The 13,139-nt window shown below is 66.7% G+C and overlaps 2 protein-coding genes across 5 annotated transcripts; both read right to left on the bottom strand.

Moving 5' to 3' along the window:
• Positions 1-4,676: 4,676 nt before the first annotated feature.
• Positions 4,677-6,095, bottom strand: FOXS1 (forkhead box S1). The gene has a single exon (XM_040608842.1). The coding sequence runs from the start codon at positions 6,067-6,069 to the stop codon at positions 4,729-4,731; it is 1,341 nt and encodes a 446-aa protein (XP_040464776.1). The 5' UTR covers positions 6,070-6,095; the 3' UTR covers positions 4,677-4,728.
• An 897-nt stretch (positions 6,096-6,992) lies between these two features.
• On the bottom strand, positions 6,993-10,565 carry LOC121095094 (interferon regulatory factor 4-like). 4 transcript variants are annotated; one of them, XM_040609465.1, is made up of 8 exons: positions 10,332-10,565; positions 9,376-9,565; positions 9,140-9,183; positions 8,754-8,856; positions 8,322-8,672; positions 7,843-8,238; positions 7,574-7,692; positions 6,993-7,458 (listed from the first exon to the last, which is right to left on the bottom strand). In XM_040609465.1, exons 1-8 carry the CDS (start codon positions 10,503-10,505, stop codon positions 7,318-7,320), a joined length of 1,518 nt encoding a protein of 505 aa, XP_040465399.1. In that variant the 5' UTR covers positions 10,506-10,565; the 3' UTR covers positions 6,993-7,317. The 4 variants fall into 4 exon arrangements, with proteins under 4 accessions (XP_040465399.1, XP_040465400.1, XP_040465402.1 ...); XM_040609466.1 differs by having other exon boundaries at positions 8,322-8,648; XM_040609468.1 differs by having other exon boundaries at positions 8,322-8,423.
• Positions 10,566-13,139: the final 2,574 nt, after the last annotated feature.

Genomic DNA, 13,139 nt, shown 5'->3' with positions numbered 1-13,139 from the left:
GCCTTGGTACCCAGCGGCTGCAGGACTGCTCTGGGGCTGGGACCCCACTGGGCTCCTCAACTGCACCCACCGCTCAGCCGAGCTCGTCCCACCCGGGTGGCACTGCTGCGCTGGGGACCTGCTGCTGGGGATGCTGGCTGTGCCCTCCTGGGCTCCCGGGGCTCCAGCCCTCCCCATGCCCATTGAGCCAATGCTCCTGTCTGGATTTTCTTGAACTGCAAGGCCACTCCTGAGTGGTATTTTCTGACCTCATCCCTGGCCCGGCTCTGCATCGCCTGACCTGCAGCATCTCTGCTCCACTCATGCTTCCTTCCCCTGGCCTTGGAGGAGAAGGGCTGGTCCGGCGTGAGCCCCGCTGCCTGGGCTGCCCCACGCGCTTGCTGCTACCTTGGACCCAAAAACCCAGACTTGCTCGCTCTGCCTGTAAATGCCACAGCCCTGCCCTGCCTTCACTCTTGCTGGACCTTGAGCTGCCCAACCTCCCTTCCCAGCACTGCGGCTTGGCATGAGGATGCTGCAGGGCAGGCGTGGACCCTCACCCTGGCCTTTGGCACCAGAGCTAGCACTGAAGCAACTCCCCGGCCAGCCGGGTGCGAGGGAGCGGAGCTGGCCCTGAGCTGCTGCTCGCACAGGAAGGGAGGAAGCGGGAGCATGCTTCCAGCAGTGTCCCCAGCTGGGAGCCAGAGAGGGAAGAAGGAGGCTTTGTGTTCCTCCTGCCCTCCCTGCCCTTCGGCTCTGCCAGCGGGGGAAAAACACAACCTCTGCTTCACCCGCCAGATCAAGATGAGTGAGGCGTCCTAATGTGGAGCAGCTGGACCGCGCTCCCCCGCTCCTGCGAGCATCGCTCCAGCCCTGACCACCAACACACAGGAACTGCCGGTGGCTGCGGCCGCCAGCTCCCCCCGCCACGCGTGGGGGCTCGCCGGGACTGGCTGGGCTGGAGGAGGCAGGTGCTGCCCCCGCCTCGCCCCAGCCCCCTCTCCCTCTGCCTGCACCCCTGGGGCCCCCCGGTGTTGCTGGAGGTTGGGCATTCCCCAGGATTTGCAGCTTCCAGCCTTGCCCCCTGCAGGAGGGGTTGGGGGGCTGGCAGGGGGGGCCCGGCCTCCCTCTACCCCCCAGCTTTGGCTTACACTGTGATTGAGCCCCCTCTGAGCCAGGGCTGTGTGTTTGCTCCGGGGATGCCTGTGCCCTCTGCGCCTGCTGCATAAACCCTGGGGAGAGATGGGGGAAGGCGCGGGACCCCAGCCCCACTGGCTGCAGCAGGTGAACGGGCTTTGGGCTTATCCCCACCGGGCAGTGGACATGGCTCACGGGACCCCTGCCCAACGCCAGAGTCCTGCCTGGCTCTTGCTTTCTTGTAAATAAATGTACAGTCTGCCCGCAGCCCCTGCCTGCCCTGCTTCGCCAGGGTGCTGCTCCCACCCCCCTCCCTGGGCCACTGCCCCCACCCACGCAGGACCCAGGTGCAGCTGGAGGGCTGCAGATGTGGGGATGGGATGGAAACGGCGTCTCATCCCCAGGGTAGAGGGGACAGAGAGAGCCACCAGCTGTGCGGGGGACAGGGACTACCTGGTGCGTCCCAGGCAGGGCTGAGCAGCTGAGGGGGTCTGGTCTCTGCACCCCATGGCTGTGCAGCTGTAACTGGCTCTGAGTGCCCCAGGGTGCTGGGAGGAAGGAGGGCGGGAGGGATGGTGAGAGGTGTCCTCATGGCTTCAGCATCTGCCCGAGTGGGGTGGGATGCCCAGGGAATGCTGATGGGGGCCGGTGCCCCTCTGTCCGGTGGGGTTGCCGCTGGCCCCGAAGCGGTTAAGGCTGCCTGGGCCTGGATGCAGCTCCTGCCGCGGGCGTCCCTCCCAGCCCTTCCTGCCGGCAGCCTTTGACCGGTTCCTGTCGGTGACCACCCTGCGGGCCTGGACGCCAGCGCAGCCCCATCTGGTTTGAGTTACGCTCCGTGGCGGTGACGTCTCCTTCCTGTCTGGCCCCAGGAGCCACGCGTTGCCCTGGCCCTGGTGGACCATGGGGGCTACAGGGTTCTGCTGTAGGGTGGCCCACGGAGGTCCTGGCTGGGCCATCACCCCCTGGACACTCCTGGTGCCCCAAGCCGCTCTGGGACATCGGTCCCTGGATGCAGCCTTGCATGTGCACGGCCACGGCACAGGGATGCATGGGCACCAGCATGTCCTGGTGCCCCAACACCTGGGTGGGGGACTCCCACCCCACAGCCCAGTTTGGCTTCTCCAGCCCCCTCTTCTCCCACCCCAGGACTCCATGGAGCTACCCATCATGCTTCCATCAAGGCCAGAGGAGAGGGCCTGCTGGGCCAGCACCCATGGCCCCATCCTGCGCTCCCAGCTGAGGGGCAGGACAGGGCTCGGGAGCCCCATGGAGGAGACCAGTCCTGCTGGGGCCAATGGGCATAGTGACAGGTCTGGTCCTGGTCCAGCACAAGGTCATGGCAGCCAGCACCATCCCTTGTGCTGGGGGTCTTCATCACCCCCCACAGACACACGATGTGGTCTGGGGTATTTGCACATGTGTCCATAGCATCCATGCCCAGAGTCTTGAGCCCTCGCACGGAGCAGCACCCTTACCCATCCCTGCCTGCACCCCATCCTGGTGGCACCCACCCTGCCTGAACAAGCGAAGGGTCCTGCAGGCAGCACGGGACGGGAAGGGGAGCAGGCAGACCTCCTGCACCGGCAGCACCACCAGCAGCGGCAGCAGAAGGTTTGCCCCGTGACTGGGTGCAGCCTGGTCCCTGGCCACGGCACGGCCCATGCTGGGAGCGGGCGAGTGGGCCGTGGGCCAGGCCACCCACCACGAGCCGTGGAGTGAGCCAGGGAGGAGGCAGGGCAGGGAGAGCAGCGGGTCTGCAGCCGGGAGCACCAGCGGAGCGGATGGCCCTGGTCTGCATGCCAGTGCAGGCAGCCAGGCTCTGTGGGATGGGGGACTCCATCCCTGGGGGCTACAGCTCAGGGAGGGAGCGATAGGATGTGGCCATGTGATGCCACGCTGCTCCCAGCACAGGGACCCCAGCCTGGGGCTGTGGCCACGTGTTCCCAGGCAGCGAGGGGAGCCTGGACGGGTGAGGGGCCCGGCCATGCTGCGTGGGAACCAGACGGCCCCTGGGCACAGCTGCGGAGCTCGCTTCCTCCCGCGCCCCCGGGGACCGTGTGAAGGAGGGGGCTGAGGTCAGCCGCGCTCGCCGCCGGCCGCTCCGGAGACGCCAGCATGATGTAGGCGCTCAAATATTGTTTTCCACTGGGGAGGGGAAAAAAAAAAGGGAGAAAAGAGAGAGGCCCAGGGCTGAGTGGCCGTCCTCGATGACGAATGGTGGCCCCCCTCACCCTGCCTGGGGCTGGGACGTGGCCATGGCCCAGCAGCAGCCGTCTGGGGGCTGATAACGGGACTGACGCGGCTGCGGTGCTCCGGGTCCCTGAGTGACGCCAGCGCCGTCCCTCAGTGCCAATGCGGCCCCCACAGAGACCCCCAGGACTGGGCAAGCTGGGGTCCCTCTGGTCTTGGGGGGCCAGGGGGCTCTGCCACAAGCCTGCTCCCTGCAGCAGCATGAAGAACCTTGCCAGCCTGGGGTCCTCCTGCTGTGCCTGCCCTGGGACCAGCTGTGCTGTGGAGCCTGGGCACCGCTGCTCCTGGGGTCCCCTCTCTCCCAGCCTGGGGTGGGCAGGATGGGGGCACAGGCGCAGCCCCCCGCTATGCCAGCATTGCTCTGTCCCTACTCCAGCACTGCAGAGACGATGGCCCCGGTGTCCTGGTGGTGTGTAGGAAGGGGCTAGCGACCGGGTCCCAGCCTGGGGCTGTGTGGGGACCCCTGCCCACCCCAGTGCCCCCCAGCCTGGCCGCCCAGGGCAGAGCCCTGTGCCCAGCCCGGTACCGGCAGTGGTGACTCAGCTGGTGCCTCCTCTCCAGCAGCCGCCCGGCATGATTCAGGTCGGAGGAATCCACTTTTCCCTGGCTGTTCCCATCGCAGCCCCAGCCCCTGGCACAGCAGGGCTCTGGGGGCTTCCCTGGCCTCACGGTGTTTGCCGGGAACCTGGTGGGACCCTGGCCAAGCCAGGGCACAGCCTTGAGCAGGGACAGAGAGGGGAGGGAGCCCTTTACCCCTCCGAGCAGAGCCCCCCACACTGTGCTACTGCCCCCAGCTCCTCCCCGGCATTTTTCTGGGACCACATGGGTGTGTGAGCGGGGCCACATGCTGAGGCTGGTGCCAGTTGTGACATGTGTGGCACCCGGGGTGAAGCCAGGCCCTTTGAGCAGTCCTAGGTGTAAGGAGGTGGCAGCGGGGCTCTGCAGGGGCTCACTGCTGCTGCATTGTGTCCCCCTGCCCCTCATGGATGAGGGTCCTTACTGCTACCCTGGGATGGGGCTCTGGGCGCTCCTGGCCCCATGTTGCAGCAGGACCTTGTCCCCAGCATCTCCCAGGGATGCAGGACCTGGACGCGGGTGCTGGCTCAGGCCCTGCCCCGTCCCCCTGCAGCCTCACTGTTCAGTCAGCAATCGGCAGTGGAGGGGCCTGTAGGGATGAGGGCTGCACCGCGTGGTCTTGGGGATGCATGTCCCCCAGCCAGCACCCGGGATGGGGTAGAGGGTCCCCAGCTTTCCCCTGCCCGCTGCCCACCATGAGCGGGGTGCAGAGACCACAGAGGCAGCATTGGGGAATGTGCTTTATTTGGTGCTGGGGCCAGGGGTGTCCCAGGGTGGGCCAGTCCCTCACTCGAAGAAGAACATGCCGGGTGTCCGGTAGAGGCAGGGGGGCAGCCCCAGTGGATAGCCATTGCCCCCCTGCAGTGGGATCGTGCTCCCCGGTCCCCACGGCTCCTTCTGCTCACTCGCCCGTGGCCCCATGGCCCCGAAGGGTGGCTGGCGGGGGGCGGTGGGGGCCGGGGGGGCTGTGGCCAGGAGATGCTCCAGCGCTGTGCTGCATGGCCGCTCCTTCACGCAGAAGCTCAGCGCCTGCACCCGGCACTGGTAGCTGCTGCCCAGCGCGTCAGGCCCTGACCGGCTGAAGGAGCCGAAAACGGGCAGGGGGGGCTGCGAGTAGCCGTCCCCCTCCAGAAAGCAGGATGGGGGGGGTTTGCCTGTGCCCAGAAGGGTGCCAGGGAACGTGGGGGGCACCTGCCCAAAGGGCTGGCCTGGCCCTAGCCCAGGGGCGGCTGGCTCCTCACCCTCCAGCTGGCCCGGGGGGCTGCTTGGAGGGGCCGGTGAGTCCTGTGGGGGGTCCCTGGCCTGGGTGGGCAGCAGGGTGGGCAGCAGGGCAGGGTGCGGTGCTGGGCGCTCGCTGGGCAGCGGGTACTGACCTGGCCGGGGCAGCTGCAGCGCCGCCGGGAGCCCCCCGAAGACAGTCTCCTTGGGTGGGCGGCTCTCCGGGGGGGCGAAGAACGGCCCCTTGGGCTGTGGCACGTCCGGCAGGTACAAGCAGGGCTGCCTGGCCTTGGGTGGCTGCCGCCGGGTGGAGGGCTCAGCGCACCCGGGCACCCCAGCACCCTCGGGCAGCATGGCAGGGCTCGGCAGGTGCCCCGAGGCTGCCGGTGAGGCACAGCCCCCATCTGCCTTCACCTCCTCGGGTGGCGGGGCGGCAGGCGGCCCCTGGACCCGCTGCCTGGGGGGCTTTCCACACCCCTCGTCCCCCTCGGTGCCCGGTGCATCCCGGAGGGCCCTCTTCCTGGTGAAACGCCTGCGGCGCCGCAAGAAGCTGCCATTCTCGAACATGTTGTAGCAGTCGGGGTCGAGTGTCCAGTAGTTGCCCTTGCCGGGCTTCTTGTCGTCACGGGGCACCTTGACGAAACACTCGTTGAGGGAGAGGTTGTGGCGGATGCTGTTCTGCCAACCCTGCTTGTTCTCCCGGTAGAAGGTGAAGCGGCCCATGATGTAGCGGTAGATGCCGCTGAGCGTGATGCGCTTCTCGGGCGCGCTCTGGATGGCCATGGTGATGAGGGCGATGTAGCTGTAGGGCGGTTTGGTGGCTTCGGGGCTGGGGAAGGAGCCGCCGGCCGGCTCGGGGGCCGGTGGGCTGCGCAGAGCCGTGTCGCCGACGGGGAGGTCCGGCTGCATCCTCACGGCCAGCCGCAGCCTCCCGCTCTGCCGCACGGCCCCGGCACGGCCCGTTAAAACCGGCCGCAGCCCAGCCTCCCGCCGGCGGGCGAGGGGGCGGCGGGCCCCTCCTCTACGGGGCCGCCCAGGGCGGAGCGGGCTCCGCCGTCCAGCGCCAGTCCCTGCGGACGGGCGGATGGACGCGCCGCCAAGGCCGGCGGCCAGCAGCCAGCGGCCCCGGGGCTGGCACGGCCGCGGCCTCCCCGGGGCAGAGGTGGGCAGCGCCGGCTGTGGCCAAGCCCCGGGCACGGCCCCCCGCTCCCACAGCCCCTGTTCCCACGGGAGGTTCCCATGACCCGGGTCTCATCCTGCCCTGCCCACGGTGAGCAGCTGGGCCCTGGCCAGGGATGGCAGGGGGCTGAGTGGGGGGCTGCTGGTGGGGCTGGGGCTGCTGGCAGCCCTCAGCTCCCCACACACCCCCTGCCCACCCCAGCACTTCGGCCCCCGCCTCCAGCCTGGCGCTGTGATGGGTCCTGTGCACCGTGCCCCAACTCTGCTCCATGCCAGATCCCTGCACTGCACCCAGCCAGGATGTTGCCCCCCGGGTGCAGCATGGCCCCCACCTCCCAGAGCCCTCCTCACTCCGCTCACCAGGGGAAACTGAGGCATGGGCAGTCAGCGCCCTTGGAACAGGCTCCTGGGTTGCCAGGTTGGCAGAGCAGCTGATGGGCACCTCGCAGGGGCCCGCACCTCCTGCCAAGGGGCCAGGACGTGGGGCAGGGCGGGTCGTGAGCTGGCGCAGGGGCAGGGGTTAGCTCATGCTGTCCCCACGGCTGGGGCTGAGCTGGCTTTGCCCACAGTGTGAGGCTCTGCCCAGGCTCGGCTCCCCCAGATGCCCGTGGCCCCCCCGCACCAGCACCAGCCCCCCACCCCAGAGTCAGTGGTACCAAAACACAACCTTTATTTCTAAGGTTTATAAACAACGAATCCTTGCCGTGCAAGGTACAAGGATGGAGCTGACTGCCCCGGCTCACCAAACAAGCACACAGGAAATCCCACCCGGTGGCTCCTGGGGAATAAATACCACGATCTGTGCGGGGGTGGCAGCCGTCCTCGTCCTGGGCAGTGCCCGCCTGCACGGCCCTGCAGTGCTGAGCACCCCATGCACAGCGGCTCGGGGAACGTGACCGGAGCGTGGCCGAGGGGCAGCAGAGCATCCCGCTCCCAGGCTTTGTCGCAACTGGGCTCTTCTCTCCCACTCACTCGGGCTCAGGGCTGGCAGAGCTGTTTGAGGACGTGGATAATGTGGCTGGAGGCACCGGGGGTGCAGGGTTGGGGGGAGTCACGGAGCAGCGCTGGCCCTATGCACTGAGCGTGATGGAAGAGCTCCCGCGCAAACACCGGCTCCACCTGTGGAGGCACAGAGCCGATGGACAATGGGCACTGGCCCACAAGCCTCCCAACCGCCACGGCCCTGGCGCTTGGCTTAGGGATGCCATGAGCACCAGCCCCGGTGCGTACTCACGTGGGCCATGATAAGCTTCTGGAAGTGGTGCCCAGCGCTGGTGGGGTACTCCTCCCCGAAGCACAGGTGGATCTGGTACTGCGGCGTGGGCTGCCCGTGGCTCAGGTACCCCCGCAGCTCTGCAAGACACTGGCCCCGTTAGGGGACACGGCACCCCTGGGGCCCCGCAGCCTGGAGCAGCTGCGCCGGGGCAGGACCTGCCCCTGTTCCCGAGGGGATCAGGGTCTCCCCGGGGCCGGTGGAGCCCAGGGCAGCAGGTGGGCACTTACGCTGCAGGAACTGCTGCGTGTCCAGCAGCTTGTAGGTCTTCTCTCTCTCCAGCTTGTTGGGCCAGTCCCTGTGCGGGGCCAGTGGCCCGTTCCAGTACACCCTACCCTGGCACTGGCGCTTCATGAAGACCCCCTCGGGCGCTACCCACAGCAGCACACCGCGGTCCAGGTGGGGCAGGAGCCGCTCCAGCACGTCAGTCATACCGGCCAGCCGTCCGCTGCCGCCGAGCACTCGCGGTGGGGGGAACTCGATCTGCTCCATGCAGGAGGGGCCGTAGAGGCGTTCGCTGTCAGCTGGCACGGCGCGGGAGGTGATGCGGCAGCCCTCGGCCGTGCGGGTGGTGACCTCCTTCACCAACACGTCACAGTAGTACAGGCGGACGTGGAGCCAGCAGTCTGGGGTGAGGGGAGAGTCAGCTTGTGGGCAGCCCAGTCAGGGGGGGCCACACCAGGCACTGCCCAGCCAGCATGGCTCCTACCTGAGTGGTTGATGTCTTCTACGGGGAGGTAGGACGGGGGTCTGGGGAGGAGGTGGCCGTGGGTTGGGTTCCAGCCATAGAAGACTCCCCTCACATGGTACGCTGAGCCAGGGCAGAGATGAGGTGGTAAAGGGACATGGGCAGCTGTCCCCAAGGGCTCCCAGGTGCTGTCCTGGACCCAGCCCCTGGAGTCAGGCAGACAGCAGGGTCCTTCCCACCGCTGCTGCTTGTTACTGGGCCTCATTAAAGCCCCTAAGTGCATGATCAAGTGGGTCTGCTGGAGCAGGGAGGGAGTCCCCAGCCCATCTCCATCACCATGGGCACTGCCTGCACAAGGGATGAGACGTGGGGCTGTGGAGAGAGGGCTTGCTGCTGCCGGGCAGTGTATACCCCCCACCCCAGCCCTATCCTACCGCCAGGGACCCTCCTCACCTCGCTTGGCCAGCTGCGCAGAGAGCAGGGGCAGCGGAGACACGTGGCATGTCTCCATTGTGCCCTTCTGGTTTGCCTCCTCCAGACTCCCTGCAGTGCTGCCCTGAGGAGCAGAGTGGCTGCGGTGAGGGCTGAGCCAGCACTGGGGTGCCCTGAGCCAGCTCCTGCCTTCACCATGGACCCCGTGTGCCGGCAGATCCCCTGCCTGAGGCTGGCAGCTGCATGGCACAGGGGACCCTCAGCAATGCCCAGGGGATCCAGCTGCCCAGTAGGACAGATGCAGGCAGGGCAGCAGCCGGTGGATGAGGCAGGATTTGGGGCTCCCACATTCTCCAGCCTGTAGGCAGCTCCTGTGGCAGATGGCACAAGGTAGGGGGCTGGCTCACCTGCTGATGTTTGCTGTCCGGGGACTGCATGTCACCATCCTTCTCTGCGGAGAGCAAGGAAAACCTGATGAGGCCCTGGCAAACAGCAGGAACAGCCTCCAGGAAGGTGCCTGGCTGCACAGGTCACTCAGAGAGGAAGAAGAGTGGGGAGGAAGGGTGACATCTACGGGACACAGGGCTTGTACAGGCATGGCACAGACACCAGCCCCAAGTCTGGTGCAGGAGGAGGGACATACCTGCATCCCAGGTGTCATCGGACACAATCTGGTACACCTTATAGGGCTCGGAGATGTCCAGCTGGCTCCGCTCGGGCACCTCCTGGAAGTCAGTGCTCTTGTTGAGGGCGCAGCGGAGACGCGTCTTCCAGGTGGAGGGGTCAGCCTTGTCCGTCCCCTCGTGGTACTTCCCCTTGTAGATGGCCCAAGCCTGCCAGGCAGAGGGTGCCCTGCACTGTGGGGGCTGCCAGTGCCCTGTTCCCCCATTCCACTGTCCAAGGGGGCCCACTGGGGTATAAATCTGCCAGCCAGGGCTGGCTGCGGGGCAGTGGGGAGCCAGGACTGTGTGTCCTGGGGGGCTGCAGGGAGCTGGGCGGTGGGGGGGGTTCCTGGGGGAGTGCACAGGGACAGGCAATGGGGAGACCTGGGGGTGCGCATGGAGCTGGGTGGGGAGTCCCAGGGGTGCACAGGGAGCCAAGTGGGAGGTCCTAGGGTTGAGGACAGAGCTGGGCAGTGGGGAGCTCCAGTGCTCTGGGTGGTGGTGCACACAGAGCCAGGTGAGGGGTTCTGGGGGAGTGCACAGGGCTGGGCAATGGGGAGCCCCAGGGGGTGCTCATGGAGTCAGGTTGGGGGTCCCGGGGGAGTGCACAGGGTTGGGCAATGGGGAGCCGCAGGGGTGCGCATGGATCTGGGCAGCAGGGAGCCCCGGGGGTGCTCACGGAGCTGGGGGGGGGGGGTGGGGTGTCTCAGGGGAGTGTACAGGGTTGGAAAATGGGGAGCCCGGGGGTGTGCATGGAGCGAGATCGCAGAGGGAGCCGGTGGGGGTCCCGGGGGAGCGCACAGGGCTGGGCAATGGGGAGCCACAGGGGTGCGCATGAGCTGGGCAGCGGGGAGCACCGGGAGTGCGCACGGAGCCGGGTGGCGGGTCCCGGGGACGCTGCCGGAGCCAGGCGGGGGTCTCAGGACCCCCGGGGTACCTTGAAGAGCGCGGCGTCCTGCTGCTGCCGGTAGTCCTGCTTGGCCGCGTGCTTCCAGGGGATGCGGAAGAGCGTCCGGTGCCGGTTCTCCCAGCGCAGCCCCGGGTACCGGCCGCTGTCGATCTGCGCGATCAGCCACTCCTTGAGCCGCATGGGCGCCCCCGGCTCCGCCATCGCGGCCCCGCGCCCGGCCCCGCCACCCCGGGGGAGCGTGCCGGGGCTCTGAAAGCGAAAGCGTCGCGCTGGCTTTCACTTTCCCTTTCCTGCCCGGCGCTGCCGGCTCTGGCTGCGCTGCCAGCCCGGGGCGGGGGGGACACGAGGCAGCCCGCGGTAGGGGACAGGCACCCTGCGCCCATGGCAGAAGGGACAGGTACCCTGCACCCTTGGGAAAAGGAGCAGGGCAACCCACGGCAGTGGAGACAGGGCAGCCTACAGGTGAGGGGACAGGGCCACCCATGGAGAGGGGACAGGCACCTCACACCCATGGGAAAGGGGACAGGGGCACACACAGGAGAGGAGACAGGTACCTCGCGCCCATGGGAGAGGGGACAGGGCACCAGGAACACAGAGGACTCCCCTGAAGCCCTGCACCCCTCTTGGGTGCCTCCCCTCAGATTTTCAGGGCTCCCACATGCTCCCTACAAGGAATAAGGGACCCTCCTCCCCTGTCCTCCAGCTTCGGGGACTAGGACACCTCCCTGCTCCAGGGGCCATGTCCTCCCACGGGACCGGCATCTCAGCCCATGGGTGTGAGGACCTGTGGGAACAGGCATGGGTTTTCCAGGCTGGTGTGAGCAGGATATTGCCCCATCTCTCGGATCTCTCCTTGCCTCTAACATTCACATCTGCTCCGTGGAGTGCTGGGTGCTGAGTTGAGTCGGAAACAAGTGGGAAGGGCCATTATGAGCTGTGCCAAGGGCTGCTGAGGGGCTGGTGAGGCAGCCTGACTCATCCTGTAGCTCCCTGCTGGCCCCAGGTTCCTGGCAGAAGCTGTCCCTGCAGAGGAGAGGTGGCACACATGGTCATGGCGCTTCTGGGCACCGGCCTTCCCACACCTGGGGAAGCAGCTTCCCGTGCCTGTGCTGCTCTGCAGGGAGGTGGGTGCATGTGTTGGTGCATGTGGGTGAAACAGGGATCAGTGCCGGGAGAGGGCTGGGTCCAGTGCAGGGTCCCACGCAGCCCCTTCACTCCTGGCTGGCTCCTGAGCATCCTTCCTCAATGCCGCAGCTACCAGGAGGATCTGTCCCTCTCCCCTTCCAGTGGAGGAGCCCAGCTCAGCCATCCTTTCAGGAGGAAGAGGAATTCTACCCTGTGTAGGGCAGGGATGGAACTGTCTGGTACCAAGCACTGCCTGGATGCCCTTGCAAAGCAGCACAGCACAGGCTGGGTGGGCTGGGTGGGCTTTGCCCTCTGGAGTGACACTGGTGTTGGCCCCTCCATCACCACTGCAGAGCCACATGCCACTGCACGGGGAAATCCGGCTCCTCCACCCAGCCCACAGCCCACTGGGTCTCCTTTCACAGCCCACTGCATTTGCTTTCCAGCTCTGAGTCAGAGAAAGTCACCTCTCGCAGGGAGGAGAGATGAGGCTCCTGAGAGCTGGCGGGCTGCTTGGGGCTGCAAAGCCTCAAAATGAATAAGCCGTGGCACAGCACCCAGCCCTGGACTTTCCCGAAGGACCTGGAGGCATGGGCACAGGGTGTACACAGCGTGTGAGGACCTGGAGGCGTGGGCACAGGGTGTACACAGGTGTATGAGCCAGCCACACTGGTGGGGGTTTGCCCCTTCCTGAGCCTGTTCATGGCCCCTTTGCAGGGCAAAGCCTGCCCACCCTGCCCATGCCTGCTCACGGTGCGGGACCACGGCTAACCCGGGCTCTGCCCGCAGCACAGCTCTCCCTGCCTGGGAAGAGGAGGAGGTGGTGATGCCAGCACTGAGTACTGGGAGATGGGGGAGTCCCAGTTTGGAGAGGGGGAGAGGAGCAGCAGGTAGCGTTACGTGCTTGCCCTCACCCTGGCAGCCCACGGCCGTCCCAGCCGGTGCTGCCGTGGCAGGGCTGGCAGCTGCCGCGCTCGGGGTGACGCAGGACGCCGCTCTGTTCCCCACCGCACCAGCCAGCGGGGATTTCCAGCCGGCTGTGCCTCTGCTGGGGCTGTGCCCCGGCCCCCCCGCACCCCCCCGTGGTGGGGCAAGCTGGGGCCCTGTTCTGGGAAAAGCGCCTGGGACTGCCCGACAGAGAATCTGCATCTTCCCTTTCCGCTGTGGGAAGTGGGGTGATGGGGAGGGGTCGCTGCACAGCCTCTCCCAGTGGCTTGCACAGATTACCTCCAAGGCCAGGAGATAATCATAGCCGCTGACTTATTAGCCAGCCCCAGCCCGATGGGATAAGCCTTTATCAGCCAGGGATTTCATCTCGTGTGACAGCCACACAGTGACACATGGGGCCCGTGGGATCTAATTACCCCGGCATCAGCGAAGATGCTCAGAAGCCAGTTTTCCCGCTGTGCTGCTCCCTGCGCAGGGAAGGCGAAGCAGCTTAACCCTTAAACTTTTCATGCTGAAATGAGCTTCAAAAGGAGTCAAACATTAACTCACAGCTAACCTTGCCCTTGCCTGGGTTTTTCCAGTTGTGCAAACCAGATCTGCCAAAATAAATAAATATTCTTGTGCTGTGGAGCTGGGCTGAAGGTGCCATTGCTCAGTGTCTGGCCTTGCCGTGGGGTTTACAGCATGAGCAGGGAAACCCTGCATGCAAGTGCCTCGGCACAGCACGTCTGGTGTGGGGCTGACAGGAGGGTGCAGCTGTGC

The sequence above is a fragment of the Falco naumanni genome, chromosome 10 (genome assembly GCF_017639655.2).
Source record: "Falco naumanni isolate bFalNau1 chromosome 10, bFalNau1.pat, whole genome shotgun sequence".
Taxonomy (NCBI): domain Eukaryota; kingdom Metazoa; phylum Chordata; class Aves; order Falconiformes; family Falconidae; genus Falco; species Falco naumanni.
This window is presented reverse-complemented; position numbering and strand designations above follow the sequence as displayed.

Bases quoted from the DNA above. Each gene is read 5' to 3' on its own strand.
- FOXS1 (XM_040608842.1), bottom strand. From the start codon at position 6,069: ATGCAGCCGGACCTCCCCGTCGGCGACACGGCTCTGCGCAGCCCACCG.
- LOC121095094 (XM_040609465.1), bottom strand. From the start codon at position 10,505: ATGGCGGAGCCGGGGGCGCCCATGCGGCTCAAGGAGTGGCTGATCGCG. The intron at 8,857-9,139 runs GTGAGCCAGCCC...TCTGCTCCTCAG, and splicing joins CGGACAGCAAACATCAGCAG to GGCAGCACTGCAGGGAGTCT. The intron at 8,239-8,321 runs GTAGGAGCCATG...CCCTCACCCCAG, and splicing joins AGAAGACATCAACCACTCAG to ACTGCTGGCTCCACGTCCGC.